This window comes from Nicotiana tabacum, chromosome 3, assembly GCF_000715075.1.
Source record: "Nicotiana tabacum cultivar K326 chromosome 3, ASM71507v2, whole genome shotgun sequence".
NCBI classification, from domain to species: domain Eukaryota; kingdom Viridiplantae; phylum Streptophyta; class Magnoliopsida; order Solanales; family Solanaceae; genus Nicotiana; species Nicotiana tabacum.
This window is the reverse complement of record NC_134082.1, coordinates 100,115,937-100,134,659: the sequence shown is the minus strand read 5'-3', so window position 1 is coordinate 100,134,659 and position 18,723 is coordinate 100,115,937. Positions and strand designations below refer to the sequence as shown.

At 35.0% G+C, this 18,723-nt stretch overlaps 2 protein-coding genes across 4 annotated transcripts; one reads left to right on the top strand and one right to left on the bottom strand.

The window, feature by feature from the left end:
• Positions 1 to 7,801: 7,801 nt before the first annotated feature.
• On the top strand, positions 7,802 to 10,685 carry LOC107827006 (protein ROOT PRIMORDIUM DEFECTIVE 1). Of its 3 annotated transcripts, none has more exons than XR_001657401.2 (2): positions 7,802 to 9,310; positions 10,039 to 10,685. XR_001657401.2 is itself a non-coding variant. In XM_016654058.2 (2 exons), the coding sequence occupies exon 1, from the start codon at positions 7,983 to 7,985 to the stop codon at positions 9,222 to 9,224; it is 1,242 nt and encodes a 413-aa protein (XP_016509544.1). In that variant the 5' UTR covers positions 7,802 to 7,982; the 3' UTR covers positions 9,225 to 9,265; positions 10,399 to 10,685. The 3 variants fall into 3 exon arrangements, 2 of the variants coding, with proteins under 2 accessions (XP_016509544.1, XP_016509543.1); XM_016654058.2 differs by having other exon boundaries at positions 7,802 to 9,265; positions 10,399 to 10,685; XM_016654057.2 differs by having other exon boundaries at positions 7,804 to 9,265.
• A 561-nt stretch (positions 10,686 to 11,246) lies between these two features.
• Positions 11,247 to 12,625, bottom strand: LOC107826999 (uncharacterized). Its single transcript, XM_016654050.2, has 2 exons — positions 12,309 to 12,625; positions 11,247 to 11,575 (listed from the first exon to the last, which is right to left on the bottom strand). Exons 1-2 carry the CDS (start codon positions 12,592 to 12,594, stop codon positions 11,385 to 11,387), a joined length of 477 nt encoding a protein of 158 aa, XP_016509536.2. The 5' UTR covers positions 12,595 to 12,625; the 3' UTR covers positions 11,247 to 11,384.
• Between the last annotated feature and the right edge of the window lie 6,098 nt (positions 12,626 to 18,723).

Below are 18,723 nucleotides of genomic sequence, written 5' to 3'. Positions count from 1 at the left end.
ATTCTGCATAGCCCTTTGGTAAGTAGCACCAGCATTTTTCAAGCCGAAAGGCATTACCTTGTAGCAATAAATACCCTTGGGGGTACGGAATGCGGTAAGCTCTTCATCTTTTGGCACCATGCGAATTTGGTTATAGCCTGATGAACCATCCATAAATAACATTGCCTCATACCCAGTAGTAGCATCGATCATCAGTTCTGGAATGGGAAGCGGGAACTCATCTTTCAGACATGCATTGTTAAGATCCCTAAAGTCAACGCACACTCGAATCTGGTCATTTTTCTTCCTTACAAGGACAATACTTGAAACCCATGTTGGGTATTTAACTTTACGAATAAAGCGAGCTTCGATGAGTTTGTTAACTTCGATTTCTATCAAGGGAACCAAGTCCGGCCTAAAACACCTTTGAGCTTGTTTAACAGGGCGAGCACCATTTTTGACTGCAAGGTGATGGACTGCTACTTTCGGGTCCAAGCCAGCCATCTCTTTGTAACTCCAAGCAAAGACATCCCTGAACTTCTTTAGTAACTCAATATAAGTGCTCTCTTTATCAGCTTCTAGTAAAGCACTTAGGTAGGTGGGTCTTGGTTCCTCATCGGTGTCAAGGTTAACTTCTTTTAAGGTATCAACTGTCATCTTCACTCCTTCTTCAAGTTCGGGTGGAGTGTCTTTCACATCTTCATCTTCTTGAGGGTCCCCGTCATTGAAGGATATGTGATAACATGGTGAAACATCCTCCAATTATGCTTTATCCTTCATAGAAAATGGAACACCATTCTCTCCTTGTACAGTAACATGATACGAAGAACCCACACTTTTTTCATCTTTGTCATGCTCCTTAGTATAGACCACAGTATATAGCTTTACCTTCAATACTTCTTTACATGAAAGCACAAGTTTTGTTTGTCTCCTCATTCTAGAAGGAACGAAACTTTGGAAATCCTTAGAGATCTTATGGATTTTGGGCGAAGCGGGTGTTCTTATGCTTTGAAAATTTCTCTGGAACTTGTTCCCCTTCTTTAATGGACCCAATCTTTCAAACACGGAGGTTCTCACAGGTGATTTTCCAAGTCGATCAAAGACAGAAGAATTGTTGGAAGCGGCAGATTCGTCTTCCACAGTAATATAATTGCTACTCGACCTTCTTATAGAGATGCGCACTGGTGATGGTTGCTTGTATCCCAAACCTTCACGTGGTTGCCTCGTTGCAGCTTCTGATGGGAGCTTCCCTAACTTTGATGTCTCATTGGGATTGTATCCAGCTTTTGCAAATAGCTTGTAAATGTTAGGGTAAAAACCTTCGTCTGTTCGCTTTGTAGGGAGTGCCCCCATTCTGTAAACGATTTTGGGCTAAAAACCCTGCAAGCAGCTTCGAGGACAACTTTACTGTCTCAATTCGTTTTACCGGAAGAGTTAGCTCCTTTAGCATGTTAGTTTGGAAATTAGATGATTCGCCCTCGTCTTTCTTCCTTTTAGGGCATATTGGAGCGCGGGACTTACTTTCTTTCCATAAGACGCAATACCTCCTTTATGAGATTTATTCACAATGGTGTGTACCTCCTCAGTAACAGCTTTGGCTTTACTAATAGTCACATCAAATCTTTTAGTTATGGGCTCGTCATTCTTGCTTTTCATGCCATCATCAACTTTTATCTCCTTCACAATGCGGTTCTTCAAGTAGAACTTTGCATCGGTGAAGTGTGGCTCTGCCTCGGTGAATGGCTCATCATCAGCAATTATCTTCTTCTCGACTTCACCCTCATAGTATTTTAAACATTGATGGTAGGTAGATGGAACCACTTTATTCTCATGTATCCAAGGCCTTCCAAGCAAGACATTGTATGAAGTTTTCGCGTTGATTACATGCAGCCATGCACTTGATTGCATATCTTCAATGGTGATTTCTAGACTGATCGCGCCTATGGCTCTTTCCCCCCTTGGTTGAATCCTTGGATCATCACATGACTTTTTGAGAGTTCGTTCATGGGAATACCAAGTTCTTTCACAACGCGAATTGGAAAAATGTTCACTGAGGATCCTCCATCAACCAAAATTCGATTTACCCTTTCATTACGCATATAGCCAACCATGTACAATGGGCAGTTATGAAGAGTGTCACCTAGCAGAAGATCGTCATTTGTGAACGTGACTTTTTCCTTGCAAGCATTAACTTCTTGAGGAGTGGACTCGATGAGCTTTTCTGGAGATGGTGCCAACGGTAGGTCATCACTCTTTTCTTCCCTTTTATCAGCATTGCAACAAGAGGCCTCAATACCATCACGGGAAATCTTCGTGCTGAACCAAGATGGCAAGAAATCCTCCATGGTTATTGTATGTCGTGGTTTTTTAGGGTGGTGCATCTCCACTTTTGCTTTCCTCAAACGCCTAACTGGATTCTTTTTCATTGGTCTTTTTACTATCATCGTCCTTGTTGGTTGTTCTATTGATTCTTTTCGTGGGCTCCTTTTGTGGCGCCTACGACGAGTCACCAACGTCCAACCTTCATCATCAACAGGTTGATCGTCTTCAACTTTGTTGTTCACCAGTAATTCTTCATTTTTGATTCCTTTTAAACTGCATAACTCATTTAGATTGAATGAGCCAAAGGTGATAGAGACTTGGTTCGCGCTTGCTTTCTTATCTTCAAACACGATCTTCTTTTCACGGGCCAAGTCCATAACTTTGTCCTTGAAGAAAAAGCACTTCTCCAAAGGGTGGCTTACAAGTCGGTGATATTTGCAGTAAATTGGGTCATTCGTTTTCCTAGCTTCATTTGGTCGCTTAATCTCCCGAAGCTCAAAGAGCTTTAACTCGAGGAGTTCTTCGAAAATGGCTGGCACATCAGAATCCATCAACTTTCCACTTGGCTTATCTTGAAAAGAAGTGGATTTCATACTCTGCTTCTTGCTCACCTTCGTTGTGAACTTCAAGATGACGTGTTGACATTCATAGCTTCTTTGCTTTCAGACTTGGATACGAGCTTGCCCCACTTCTTGACTTCTTGCTTGTCATTCCCTTTGCGAGGTTCATAGATGGGCAGCCTTTTATTTCCAGCGGAGGCCATGCTCAATTCCATATCATGGGCACGAGTTGCAAGTTCTTCAAATATGCCAGGCTTGATACCTTGCAAGATGCAGCGCAATCCCTAATGCATGCCTTGGATGCACATCTCTATGCCTGAAGCTTCACTAAGCTTGTCTTTGCAGTTGAGGCTTGCATTCCTCCAACGATTGATAAAGTCGATAACTAGTTCCCCCTTTCGTTGACGAGTATTTGTAAGTTCTATCATACTTACAGTATGTCTCGTACTATAAAAGCGATTAAGGAACTCTTGCTCTAGTTGATCCCAACTATCGATTGGTCCAGCCTCGAGGTCCGTGTACTAGTCAAAAGCATTTCCTTTTAGTAAGCGGACAAACTGCTTGATGAGGTAATCTCCATAAGTCCCAGCATTGTTGCACGTCTCCACGAAGTGCGCAACATGTTGCTTTGGGTTACTTTACCACCAAACTATTGAAACTTTGGAGGTTGATAGCCAGCAGGCATCTTCAACATATCGACCCTTGCAGTGTACGGCTTTTCATATGTAAGGGAGGATTTGGCAGCAACTTCATATTTGTTTATGGTTCCTTCAATTAACTCCTTCTATTGATCAATTGGAATCAATCCTTCAGATGAGGCAGGGATAGCCTTAGTGGATGCTGCTTGTCTTGGGGGAGAGTCACTCTCTAGAACTTCTGGGAACTTGCCGCGTGCATGGGTGGATTCTTCTTCCATCAAGATTTCCACCCTGTCTGTTAGCTTGTCAATTCTAGCCTTTTGATTTTGCATGCATTTGGTCAAGCCAGCGATTGCTTCTGTCAAGTTTGTCAACTGCTCCTCCATAGATAAAGTGTTTGTCACCATGGCTTGCATGATTGTCGTGGACGACGGAGAGTAGCATGGATTTTCACACAGATTGATCCTTGATTGGATCACGCTATATGGTGTAAGTGGGGAGGATCCATCACTTGAAGCATCATCATCTTCCTTCCTAGTAGAGTGCTTGGATCCGAAAAGGTCAAGCAGAGCAAGAGTTTTCTTGATCTTTTCAGCAACATCGTTTCCTCCTTCAAGTGCGTTTGTGGAAGATCTTGCTCCATTTGAGGATGAAGATCCGAAAACTGGTGTTGACGCAGACGGCACTTGGGGTGCTTGTTGTCCTAAAGAGCTCGTTTTGTTCCTCGTAACTGGTCCGAAGCTTCCAAAGGTAACATCAAGGATGCTTTCCACATCAGCGTAGAACCTAGAGCTAGTAGCCTTGGTGGAAGTTGAACCGGAGTTGATTTTCTTTGAAGCCATTTCAATGTTCTCGGACTTTGGTGATTGAAAAGTTGAGATGAGAGGTAGAGATTGTCCCACTGGGCATGCCAGATTTGTAGACAATAAATTGCGTCGAGAAAATAAAATCAAGACCGAAAATATCGCAACAATCGTAGTATTTTATTTCGAATATTTGAGTGTACAATCTCTATGAATCCTCTGATTCTTCTTTTCAATAGTAAATAAATTCAAGGGCCTTTGAGTTTGATCTTGAATCTATGTTTGTTACCACGAACGATGATCTTGTTATTGAGATTTAGCTTGATTGTTTGAACTTGACCTTGATTTGTTCTTCGTTCTTGAGCTTGAACTTGATTTGTTCTTCGTTCTTGAGCTTGAACTTGATTTCTTGAACTTGAAGCCTGAAACTTGTGGAGGAATTTGCAGCGTTTGATCCACGAGCTCTTTCGTGCTTCTTGTTATAACTTCTGGTGTCTTTTCTGAGTTATGAAGACCCTTATTTATAGTTGTGGGAGGGAAGAGTTTTGATCAGAACAAACTCTTTCCGACCAATCAAATTGAAGGGTGACATGACCGCATTTGATTGACTAGAATATGTCACTTGCACACGTGGCGCGATTTCATTGGCCTTTCAGTATGACTGGACATGCCTTGTCATTTTAACACGTGGCATGGTTCTATTGGCTCTTCCGCTTGACTTGGCGTGCCACGTCGTTTGACACGTGACACCAAACTAGGCCTCTAGGAAGATGACATCTTGGGCTTAATGAAGTGGGCTTATCACTTTAGCCCAATTAAATGGACTAGCCCAATGGATTAAGAATTATTTATTTAATTCATATATATTGGACTTATATAATTAATTCAATTATATTAGCCCATAATATTTATTTGGACCAGTATATCTTGAATTTAAAATATAATCCAAATTATTTTATGTATTTAAATCCAATAAAATTTAAATGTCTGCAGGCGTGTTAAAATATAGAGTCAACTTCAAAAAATTATTTGGAACGATCCTGAACCCTAAACCCTAAACTTTGCGATTCTGAAGTTCCTACATCAAGATATAAAACTTTTGGTGAAGTCGCATAAATCTGAAACTAATGACGTATCGGAATATAGAGTCAACTTCAAAAATTTATATGGAACGATTCTGAATGTGTTTAACTCTGAATTTTGTATATGTTGTAGATCTTGAACTATAGTTTTTGATAAATCAAACGGTGTACGATTCTGTGATTCTTACATCAAGATATAAAACTTTTGGTAAAGTCGCACAAATCTGAAACTGATGGTGCGTCAGAATATAGAGCCGACTTCAAAAAATTATCTGGAATGATCCTGAATGTGTTTAACTCTAAATTTTAGATATGTTGTAGATCGTGAACTCTAGTTTCTGATAATTCAAATGGTTTGAGATTCATAGGTTCCTATATCAAGGTATAAAGCTTTTGGTAAAGTCGCACAAATCAAAAAATATCAGCATGATAGAAATTAAGGTTAATTTCAAAAAATCACCTAGGGTTATCCGCGAAGATTCTAATCCTAAATTTCGAATATGTTTTAGAACTAAAAGTCTAGCTTCTATAGAATCAAACAGACCATGATTTGGACCTTTCTACAGCAAGATATCAATTTTATACCACAAGATATACTTGCTGTAAAAGGGTGACAAAAATTGAAAAGAAAAGAAGAAGAAGTTACCTTCAACTCTTCCAAACGTCAAAGGCAGATTCAAACTCTATTATAACACCGTTTCTAGGCTCTAAGACTTCTATCGGATCCCTATTTATAAATAAATAGTGAAGGTGTTTTAATTCCTAATGTGATACAAACTTTGGTAGTTATAGGAGTCCAAGAAAGTTTAAGTATCCGAGTTCGACTGAAAGGATAAAGAGGAGTCACAAGTCCTTATTTAGTCAAAATGGTCAAAGAATTTATGGAGGCCTACATGACTACATGGAAAAGTAATAGTCTACTTTGTTTGTGGCCATTAAATTTTCTACATGAAAAATCACTCCATGATTAAATACCTCATGGTATTCACACGAATGGAGTACTTAATATTGTATGTCATCTTTTTGAATGAAAAAATGTCAGACATTTGAGAAAGACTATCTCTTCTTGGTAAAAAAAAATATAGCTAAGGAGGTTCAAGAAACTCTTAAATGGTTCTTTTGGCAGTATATCCCCATGAATAAGCAAGGATACTCGTGCAAGCTTACTTGAAAAAGTTATGGCACACTACTCTTGGGATAATTACTTTAAAGTAGTGCATGGACCAACAAAAAGGGATCTTGGAAAGAAAGATATTATACTTCAAGCCTCGTCTAAGAAGTGCAACAAATCTACACTCCGACAAATCTTAAAGTAGGGAGCATTTGTAGGCATATAAATTTTATTAAAATTAAATCCATAAAATAATTTGGATTATATTTTAAATTCAAGATATATTGGTCCAAATAAATACTATAGCTTAATATAATTGAATTAATTATATAAGTTCAATATATATAGATTAAATATATAAGTCTTAATCCATTGGGCTAGCCCATTTAATTGGGCTAATGTGATGAGCCCACTTCATTAAGCCCAAGATGTCATCTTCCTAGAGGCCCAGTTTGGTGCCACATGTCAAATGACGTGGCATGCCAAGTCAATCAAAAGAGCCAATGAGATCATGCCACATGTCAAAATGACAAGGCATGCCAAATCAGATTAAAAGGCTAATGAAACCGTGCCACATGTGCAAGTGACATGTTCTGACCAATCAAATGTTGTCTTGTCACTCTTCAATCTAATTGGTCAAAAAGAGTTTGTTCTTATCACAACTCTTCCATCCCACAACTATAAAAAGGGGTCTTCATAACTCAGAAAAGGGACCACAAGTTACAACAAGAAGCAAGAGAGCTCGTGGATCAAACGCCGCAAATTTCTCTACAGTTTCAAGCTTCAAGTAATCAAATTCAAGCTCAAGAACGAAGAACAAATCAAGATTCAAGGAGTACGAGTACAAATCAAAGTTCGTTTTAGTTGAATTCAAAATCATTGTCCGTGGCAACTACATATTCAAGATCAAGCTCAAAGGCCCTTGAACTTATTTACTATTGGAAAGAAGAATCAGAGGATTCATAGAGATTGTACATTCAAATATTTAAAATGAAATACTACGATTGTTGCGATATTTTTCGGTCTTGATTTTATTTTCTCTACGCAAATTTATTGTCTACATACGGCATATCAAACAAAAAAGTTAAAGATCATTTTTAGCCAGAGGCCAAAACTATTTATATTTGGTAGTCGCAAAGTAGATAAAATTTATATATTTTTTGTCAATATACAAAAATATATAGATAAAAAAAATTAGGTTATACAATGTCATTTTTCAAAAAAAAAAAAGTTTTTTTTAAGAAATCTTTTGATAAGTTTCTCGTGATGCGCTGAATTGGGCGGGTAAAATTCTTCTTGGGCTGATTTTGCTACGAAGCCTAACAAGCCTTATTCATCATTTAGGCTAAAAGTCCAATGTTTAGATCCAAAGCAAATCCCAGTCCAGGTCCACAAAGCTACCCGTAAATGCCACTCCGCCGCCGCAAACCACCACTAGTACTACCACCAATCACCGCCACCGCCGTTAACAACCACGGCGATAAACCATGCTGACCCAACTCCTCTCCAAACTAAACCATCAACCACCCACCACCACCATCCTCCTCCTCCTCCGCCGGAAAACTACCTCAGCTGAATACGTAGCCTCGAGAAACCGAGACCCCACTTTCGAAAAACTCATGGACAAATACAAAAACCTCTTCAAAGTCATCTCGATTCAAAACCTCATCCTCGGCACCACCACCACCAACAACGCCACCGCCTCACCCCCCGCCGTGTCCGTCGACTTCCTCAACCGCTTATCTCAGCGCCTCCATCTCAACCGCGGCGCCACCCATTTCCTCCGTAAGTACCCCCACATCTTCCACATTTTCCACCACCCCACCAAATTACAACCCTTTTGTACACTCACTGAATCCGCCCTCAAAATCACCCAACAAGAAGCTGCAGCTATCAATGCTTCTTTACCACTTGTAATCAACCGTTTAGTGCGTATGTTGTCTATGTCAGTGACTAAAACACTGCCCCTTAGAGCCATTTTCAAGGTTTTTAGGGAACTTGGTTTGCCTGATGATTTTGAGGATAGTGTAATCTTGAAAAAATCTAATCTTTTTGCACTTGTTGATAGTGGGATTGAACCAAACACTCATTTATTGAAACTTGTTGGGGATGTAATACCGAAAAGTGAGTTAGTTGCAGCTGTTGATAGTTGGAGGGTTATGGAGTGTTGTAAAGAGGATGTTGGGGTTGATAGGAATGAGATTTTGTATAGTTTTAAGCATAGTTATCCACCAGGGATGAAGTTGAGGAGGAGTTTTAAGGCAAAGGTTAAGGAATGGGAAAAGTTGAAGTACGTGGGGCCGTACGAGGCGGTGGAGATTGGGGAGAAGAGAAAGAGTAAGATTGGGACGATGGAGATGGAGAAAAGAGCTGTTGGGATTGTTCATGAGTTTTTGAGTTTGACAGTTGAGAAAATGGTTGAGGTAGAGAAGATTAGTCATTTTAGGAAATGGTTTGGGATTGATTTGAATATAAGGGACTTGTTTTTGGATCATCCAGGGATATTTTATTTGTCGACGAAAGGGTATAGGCATACAGTGTTTTTGAGGGAGGCTTATGAAAGGGGATGCTTGATTGAACCGAACCCGGTGTATGAGGCTAGGAGGAAGCTTCTTGATCTTGTTATTTTGGGACGGCGTGGATTGTCTAGAGGTCACTCTGAGCCAACGAGCGTGAGACAGGGTGACGATGGTATTGACGAGTTGAAGACTGATTCAGATGAAGATTGAATGCAGGGATGCTTTGCAATAGCTTAGCAGTGAAAATGGAGGTAAGAATAGAGAACACGAGTGCTGGATTGTTCATTTACTCTGAGGTAGATTTCAAATCTTTTGATTCAAACGCACAAGAATTGTTTTCGTTTAATTTCAGTTGGATTACAGCATTCTAGTCCGTGGATTTCAGCATATTCATGTAATTATGCCTCAAATACCAAACTAGTTAGGGACGGCTATATGAATCCTACATATCCATTCGACTCTACTTGGGCTCATTTCATTCTTTTTTGGCTCATTTCATTACAACATATCCTTTTATACTATCAAAAACTAAATTCCCTCTTTTCATGGCTCCCTGTCATGTCTTTTAGAGGCAGAAATAAGTTAAATATATCTCATTTGTTCTGTACTGTATGATCATATGTTTCTTTATGTCTTATGATCAAGAAAACTAATCTTATCACTTGAGGTCGGTCTAACTTAACTAAGAAACCCGACAGAATGCATAAAATCTTATGCACATGAAACTCACGCACCAGACATGAATGCATGTCTTAGGAATGAAATGAAGGCCTTCAGTGTTTAGCGACCTTTTAACTAATATGATAGGATGGTATGATCTTTGAGAGTTTGCATATATAGCAAGTTCGAGTTGAAAGATAGATGCAACTATGCGAGTATTATTTGAATACATTATATCCACGTGCCTCCATGTTTCATTGACAAAACAGTCCATAGCAATCATGTCGTGATCTTTCCCTGTTGGAAAAGAAGCTATAAGCTGCATATCTGGTCCATTGATTTTGTTCTATTTGTTAACTTCCAGGGAGATGAGTAACATCCATATTAGCAGAGACCAACTTCAGCGAGTGAGATGAATTATCCTCCACATTAGCATAGAGGCTTGCGTTTGAGGAAATGAGGCCGAGTTTCAATTACTGATTACACTGTTATAAGGCTGCAAAATTTGCTGCTTTATAATGGATGACGTGGTGGTTGCAAGTGAATGTTGAGTATCACTGATACTTTAAGAGAGTTACTCGATTTAGAACTTGTGGTCTTTGGGTGAAGCTACACAGGCCGTAATGCTTGCAGTGCCCTGCCTTTTGAACAATGCACGACTGTTTTTGATTGTTGCAAATCTATCTAGCCAAGCTGTTTTGTAACTTCTACAAGTTTTGTGAAGGTGGGGAAGCCAGCGAATGGAATCGGAGCATTCATTGTATCATCTTGGAAAAAGAAGTCCAAATCCTGCATGCATGATCTGGGAGCTGGAGACAGGCCAAGTGAAATTATGTATCTTACTTGCTTACTAATTATCTTGGTTTCTTAGGCATTAACTGCAAGTTGTGTTGTATATTACTCACAAGTTTCTGGGTCCGTGGTTTCTCCTTTTTTATGAATGTGTTGAATTGTAAGCTGATATTAGTTGAAGAAGAATGTATATTAAATTTATGAAATTTGGTTTGGAAATTGGAATGCTGCACAAATGCATTAAGCTTTCTTATCAACCTTTAAAAGTAGCAGAATTAAATCAAACAATCACAAATTGCATGCTGTTTCTTAGATGCCAGATGGTTAAAGCTCTTTGGGCCATATACAGCATACAGCTTAGTTTCCACCTCAATGTCAAAAAGTAGAGAAACGTGCTAATTTCTTAGTTGAATATTTTTAGCGGAGGTGTATGCAACAGGTGTTTTTACCTGAGCACTTAATGCAAGATCTTCACCTTAAAGTAAAAGATAGGGTGAGGTGACAGTTCAATGAGCATTAATGCTTCTTTGGCATCAGAGAAGTTTCGCCAAAACCCAAGGTAATAAATAATGAATGGTATACAAGCCCAACGGCAATTTAGGTGTCCATCTCCATGCACATGTAGAACCTGGAAGTAAATGGCAGATGATGCTTTCATCCTTTCTTCTCTCTCTTAATACAAGTTCCATCATTAACCAGTGTTTGTTTCTTTATGGTATGTGTGGTTAAAATCCAAACCCTCTGCTAAGCTGGAACAATGGCAAACACATGGGAGTATGTGTCAACTTTGTTTAGTAATACATATACGTATACAAAAAATTACTTTGCATGCATAAAATTCCAGACCATTAACTTTAAATCTTGGATTTTGCCGGTTGGCTGATCAAAACAGTAAGCATTCAGGAAGTCATAAAATCACTAGTTACTGGTTTTGAACCGTTGAATTTTCTGAAGACACGCCTGAGCTCTTTCCAAGACAACATCAATCCTACTCCTCTTTGTACAACTCACAGGATCCAGCACTACTTTTTGCAGTTTCTTCTTATTGGGTTCTTGATTTCCCTGACTACCATTGCTTCCATTTTTCCTCTTCCTGTTGCTTGATGACTCTATTCAGATCCCAGCACAGAAACTCAAACATCAGCAGAGCAAACTAACTTAAAAATTGTAATATGCAAACATAGACGAATTCAGGATTTAAAACTAGTGAATGGAGATTCCCATTACATGCATCTACAGTCAATGGCATTAAGTATTAAAAAACTAACAGAGTATTTCAAAAAGTGCATGAATGCCACAAGATTCAAGATTGCAACCTAAAAACAAATTTTGAGCCACCTACGCCGCTACACAATGTTATCTATGACACGACTTATATATACACGAAAAAGAATTGGTTTAAATTACCATACTTATACAGTATAATTTACTGACAAAAGGAATTCGATTGAACCCCACTTGGACCATGTATCTCAAAAATGTCACGGGTTCAAATCCTGTCCTCAAAAGGTGGCATGCCTATATTTGGCTGAGAACTCTTGTTATAGGCGAACGTAACCAAGGGTAGATGTCTATCCCAACAACCTCGAAAATCAAGGGATTACCTCCGTATAGCCTCCAATGTCTTGGATGGTCCTCTTAGACTGGCCATCGGTCTGAGGATGGAAGGCTGTGCTCGGCCGTGCCCACAATTTTTGGTGGAAAAGTGTGCATACATGGTCTCACTATATAAATTTCAAATATTTTCAACTATATACATTAAGTTCGAGCTAAATACAACGGGTTAAGTAGAATTCACTATCAAAGGAACATATGATAGCATAAACAAAAAGAAGAAAATACCTTGAGTAGCAGCAGAGGTGGAAGGAACAGAATCAGAGTTGTTGGATTCAAGAAAAGTGATGAAGGATCTGAGCTCCAACTTCAGATACTCAAATTTGTTTGGGTGCTGATCTTCTAAAATTTCCAGTTCTTCTTTTGCTTGTTCTATCATATTAATGTTCGTTTTTGCTGAGCCAAACACATTCCATGATGTTGACGGCCATTCCATTTTTTCCTTTTTTAGCTTAGAACTCTCAGGGAAATGAAAAGACAAAAGAAGAGCAAAAGCCGGAAAGTTCGAATTCATTAATAAATGAGTTTGTTCCTTTGTTTTTAAATCCAACTCCTCGTACAGTGTCAACTGACCATAAAGCGCGACATGAAAAGGTTTTATGTCCGTTTCTCGATATTGTAAACGCTTCGTTCCTGTACCCACTATGAAGTGGAGTGTACATGCTGCATTTTCTAGTTTAATACACCTTGGTTTCTCATTAAATTATATTTAATTAAAAATTAAAATTAATACTCATTTCATTGTTTGATACACCATTGGTGTAAGAGCCCGTTTGGCCAATCTGCCAAAATCTGCTTATTTTGAAAAGAATTTTTTTTCAGAAGTACTTTTTTTAAAAGTACTTTTAAAAAAAGAAAATGTTTGTGTTTAGTCAATTCATTTAAGAAGTATTTTTTGCAACATTTGGTAAATAAATTATGTTTGACCAATTTTTAAAAAAAATGCTTTTGAGTGTCAAATTACCAAAAAGAATAGTACCAAGGTCTTATAATTCTTTTAAATAGAAAACTGAACTTAAATATTTATCATAAGAGACTTTTATTATTATTTTTATTTGATTTGATTAAAATATAAAACATAAAGTAAACAAACATATTAAAAATTCAAATCAATTTAACATATATAGTTATACCAAAGCATATGCTATTATCTAGTATAATTACTTATTTTTATATGATGATTTGAATAATTAAAATAACCCCATTCAGTATAAATTAAAAGTCTATCCACGAATTACTATATATTGATAATCCATCATAAAATAATAAGTAAAGTCACTCACACATGATAATATTTCTCAACAATTTTATCTATACTTCTATCACACAACGCCTCCATATTAGTAGAAGACTTGGCTCGCATTTCTAAAGGAATATCAGAAGGCTCATCTCCTTCATCAATCTATGCAGTAATGTCTTCATTAGCATAGTAGTTGAATTTTGTATCGATAAATGAATGTCGTCGAACGAAATTATGTATAGCCATGGTATTTGTAACTAGATGACTATGAGTGTCAAACTTGAAAGATGGTGTTGAGCGTAAAATAGAAATAATTTTAAATATATAAAAATCGTAAAAGAAATAGTTAAGTATGCTTAAATTCTAATTCAAAAAGAGTAACTAATTACTAACAACACATAATGTATAATTTATTTTTAAAAAAATTTAAATTAAAAAAAAAAAATTATTACCTAACCTTACTAACCTTGTCCCAAAATGCCAAGCGGCCTATTGCGAGGCTACCATTTGACTTAATGTGGATGCATTTTCTTCTTCTTTTGATAGTATATAAATAGATTATGCAATGTAATTGTAGATTTATTACCTATTTGTAGGTCACTTTCACAAATTAGATTTGATAACTGTTTTAAAGATTCGGGAACTAACAACATATTATAGAAGAAATTATAAATGATTATTTGTAGGAAGAGAATTGATAATCCAAAGAAGGATGCAGATAATTTGCTTTAGTGTGAAAAAGAAGATAATTTGAAAAGTTACAAGACATTACACAAAGAAAAAAATTAAAAACAAGAAATGTCAATAAAAAAATTGGAAAGTTACAATATGATTCATATAGATATCTTTAATTTTAATAGAATGGTAAAAACTAGAAACAAAAATGAAAAGAAAAAACTTAAATTAATAGGGGATAATTTTGATAATATAAATTTATGATGAGGATAATTTTGTCTTGAATAAATTAATTTTCTACTTCTGCTTCTGCTTCTTGGAAGAAGCTAAAATTTTCTGCTTCTTCCCAAAAGCAGAAAAACTGTTTCTGCTGCTGGCCAAAAGTACTTTTCTGTATTGGTCAAACAGTTCAAATTTTTTAAAAAGTACTTTTTTTCCCCTCCCAAAGCTTGGTCAAACAAGCTCTAATTCTTTTTGTACTATTAGGTCATCCTACGATATATACATTTAAGTTTGCTTACAATGTGAGATTTGTAATCTTAAAAATAAAATAGGTTATTTGCTACAACAGATAAAAGTGACACGATGATAGTAAAATTTTCTTACGCTTTTGATGCGGCGCATGTCTAATAGGAGCAATTCTTTGTTCTAAAGAATAAAGTGACTAGGTACACATTGCAATATTAGGGGCAATTGACTCTTATAATATCAATTGCATATAGTTCCAATTTAGATAGAATAACCTAACAACCTCTAAACTTGCACCAAATTTTTAAGTCGATTATCAAATTTACGAGTGTTTTACTTTAACACCTCTATTTGATAAACTTACTATGAATAAACACATTTGATTATACATTATGCTTATGTGTCGAAGATGTAGCTAATATGGCAAAAGTGCATGCCAGTTACACTTGTGAATCGTGTATATACGACAATTTTGATAAAAGCAAATTACTAAAATTACAAACAATAAATAAAAATGACAAGGAAAAGGCGGGAAAAAAAAACCTCCTTTCTAGGTACTTTTGGAGAAGTTTGGGATGTCCCATAATGTAAAAAAGTCGTAAAAACTCGGACGGTGTGGGTAGAAGTGAACATTAGACCTAAAATCTTACCTCCGAAAAATAATCTTTACGTCTTTGAAGTACAACTTACTTGCTGCTAGTAGAACTATCGCTAAAACTCTAAGTGTCGTTTGGTAAGGTGTATAAGAACAGTGCAGAATAAAGTATATTAGTAATGTATGTATTAGTACTGCAAGCATTAGATATGCAGATATTATTCTTATCTACCGTTTGGTGTGGTATATTTAAATTATAATGCATTACATAATTTTTAATAAAAATAGTTATTTACAAAAATGCTCTCTTTATTCTCTAGTTTTAAGAGACTTTAAGAACAATTTTTTCTTTAACCATACTAATGCATGCATTAATAGTCATGGTATTACTAATGCCATCGTTTTCTATGCATTACTTATACATAGGATAATACCAAGTATGATGTATAACTAATACAAATATTGATTATACACAAGTTGAAAAAATATACCAAGTAAGATATTATGAATGCATAGAGTTAATGCTTACGTTATTTTTTCTAATACCTCCTACCAAACGACCCCTAAGATTATATAGTATCAATTATTTGTTAAAATTTTATGTGAAAGGTCAAACTACGACGATATAACTTATGTCGGATATGGTTTGTTTTAGCTCATTTCTAATCTATAGAAGAGAGAAGAGGAGGTCGACCAAGGGCATCATAGTCATTTCAAATATATTACTACACTGTTGCTCGTATACTAGGCTCGAAAGCTTGCCTGTGTGTTCTTAGTACAGAAAAAACTTAACTAAGGTGGTCTGTAGCTAAGCTATTAATTAAATGCACTACTTGATTATTGTTATTAATACCAAGGCTATTAATGCATGCATTAACACGATTAAAGACAAAATTATCCTTAAAGTCTTTTAAAGCTAAAGAATATAGAGGACATTTTTGTAAACAACTAATTTTTTTAAAAATTATGCGATGCATTTTAGTTTTTAATATACCACACCAAATAGTGTATAAAAAATAATCTCTGTATAACTAATGTTTGCATTACTAACTCATGCATTATTAATACACTCTATTCAGTATTATTTTTATATACCCTATCAAACGACCCCTTAATATTTTTTCAATAAGTACCTTTAACTAAAAAAATAATCTTTTTGGTAATTTTATAATTCAAACGTTCATTTGATTAAAGCTATAGTAATATACATTTATATATAACAATTGTTTTATCTCCTTAAGAAACATTATTTCATTTGTGTATTTACGGACTATTTCAGGTAAAGAAGATCTTTTAATAAATAAAAAATTGGCGATAATTTATGTAGATTTATATTCAGATGTTCTTATATTATTATAATTGATACCATTTTATACAAGTGTTCATTAAATTGTAATTTCAATTGGAATAGTTTATAAAATTAGGAAAAAAAAATACTTAGGAATAAAATATAATTTCAAGTCCCTTTTTTATTATAGAATATTGATGTTCAAATTGTATAATAAGGATTCACTCTCTAAAACATGTCTGAGAACAATTTAAATTAAAAATTAAGACAATTAATTTGGGATTTTTTTCTTTTAAAAATTATTATATATTAAGATGCATGAGAAATATCATTATGCATGATTATATTTCTCCCTCTATGATCGAAGTTAGTTGGGTACTTCCTCTATTCAATAAGAATTTTATATTATATAAATTTCAAAATACATAAATATACAATTAACTAATTTTAAAAAGGCTCAACAAATAATTATAGTGAAGAAAGTTGTATTACACTCCCTAAATAGTATGTCAATCAAATACAAAGAAACTAGAATAAACTATAATGCTTCAATTAAGGTCAATTGAATTAGTATTTAGTGGGATCGAAAAAATAATTTATTTTTAATAAATTATTTAAATATGTCATTAAACTATAATAAAAATATAAATTTTCTAGTTAAAAATTCTTAATAATTAAAAATCGATTACTATGTCAAAGAACCAAAATAACACTTTTTCTTCAACTATTTGGGAATAAAATTAATATATTTTATTATTAAAATTTTGATTAGTATAAAAGGAAAAAGTAATATATTAACACAACTGAAAATACTAAAAGAGTAAAACTATATATTTTTCAATTTAAACAATGAGAAAATACATCATAACTTATTTTTCAACTGACTTTTAATCATTATTTTATTGTCAATTTTAAGTTTGGTGATGCAGAACTTTTTTTAAAAATAAAAAAGTGTAGAACCTATGTAGAGACACTCTAAATTGTATTTAAAGTATTGTATAATCTTGTATAATAAAGTGTCTGACTTCGACAGGTAATTATGGTTCTATACGTTATTACACAAAAATCTATTTTCTTCTTTTCCCAAAGGCATACAAAGTGTGTAATTAATAATATACCAAAAAATATTAAAAGAAAACAAGGAGAGAAAAAAAAGAGATTTTTTCTTTCCTATACCATATATGAAACCTTATTACCAAAAATGTGCATAGTTTCTTATTTACCCGCCCTGTCCACATTTTTTCTACAGTTATATACCAATCATTAAATACTAATTAATAGTAGCCGAATATTCCTAATTTGTCGAGCTAAAATTGAGGAACAGAATATTCTAAAAAGATTTGGCGTAAATCAGATCAAATCATATTCTTCCAGATATTCCTATTTAGGAGCACTACAATTATGGAAGTAAATATTCTTCCAGATATTTTCCACCATTGATAGCCATTAAAAAGCTTGAAACCTTTGAATTCAAATTTGAGTTTTCAAAAATTATTATTTTTATGGATTGGGTGTTGTTGAAAATAATCGGGAATATGGTTTGGAGTTTATATCTCAATTTTGAGGGGTTTTGGTAAAGATTAGACTTGGTTTTGACTGAATTTCAGATTAAAACTCGACGAAGACAAAGAAGAAGAAGAAGAAGAAGAAGAAGAAGAAGAAGAAGAAGAAGAAGAAGAAGAAGAAGAAGAAGAAGGAGAAGAAGACATATTGCAGAAATTGTAGATTATTTGTATTCTGATTGTAAATGTTTTATTTTCTGTTTTCACAAATAAAAAACAGCTAAAACTCCTACAAATCTTCTGAAAAAACGCAATTATGTAAAAAATTACAATTATGCTACAATTGGATGAGAATTGGGATATAAAAATTCAATGTATCTAGTTTGTAGATATTTTGTAGATAAATTGTAGATTATTAGTATTCTGATTGTAGATGCTTTGTTTTCTGTTTTCACAAATCAAAAATGACTAAAACTTCTACAAATCTTCTGCAAAAAAACACAATTACGTCGAAAATGCCAATTATGCTACAATCGAATGGGAATTGGGATATTAAAATTCAATGTACCCAGTTTGTAGATATTTTGTAGATAAATTGTAGATTATTTGTATTCTGATTATAGATGCATTGTTTTCTGCTTTCACAAATCCAAAACGACTAAAACTCCTACAAAATCTTCTACAAAAAATGCAATTATGTCGAAAATCCAATTAAGCTACAATTGAATGGGGATTGGGATATTAAAATTCAATGCGCCCAATTTGTAGATATTTTGTAGATAAATTGTAGATTATTTGTATTCTGATTGTAGATGCTTTGTTTTCTGTTTTCACAAATCAAAAACGACTAAAACTTCTACAAATCTTCTGCAAAA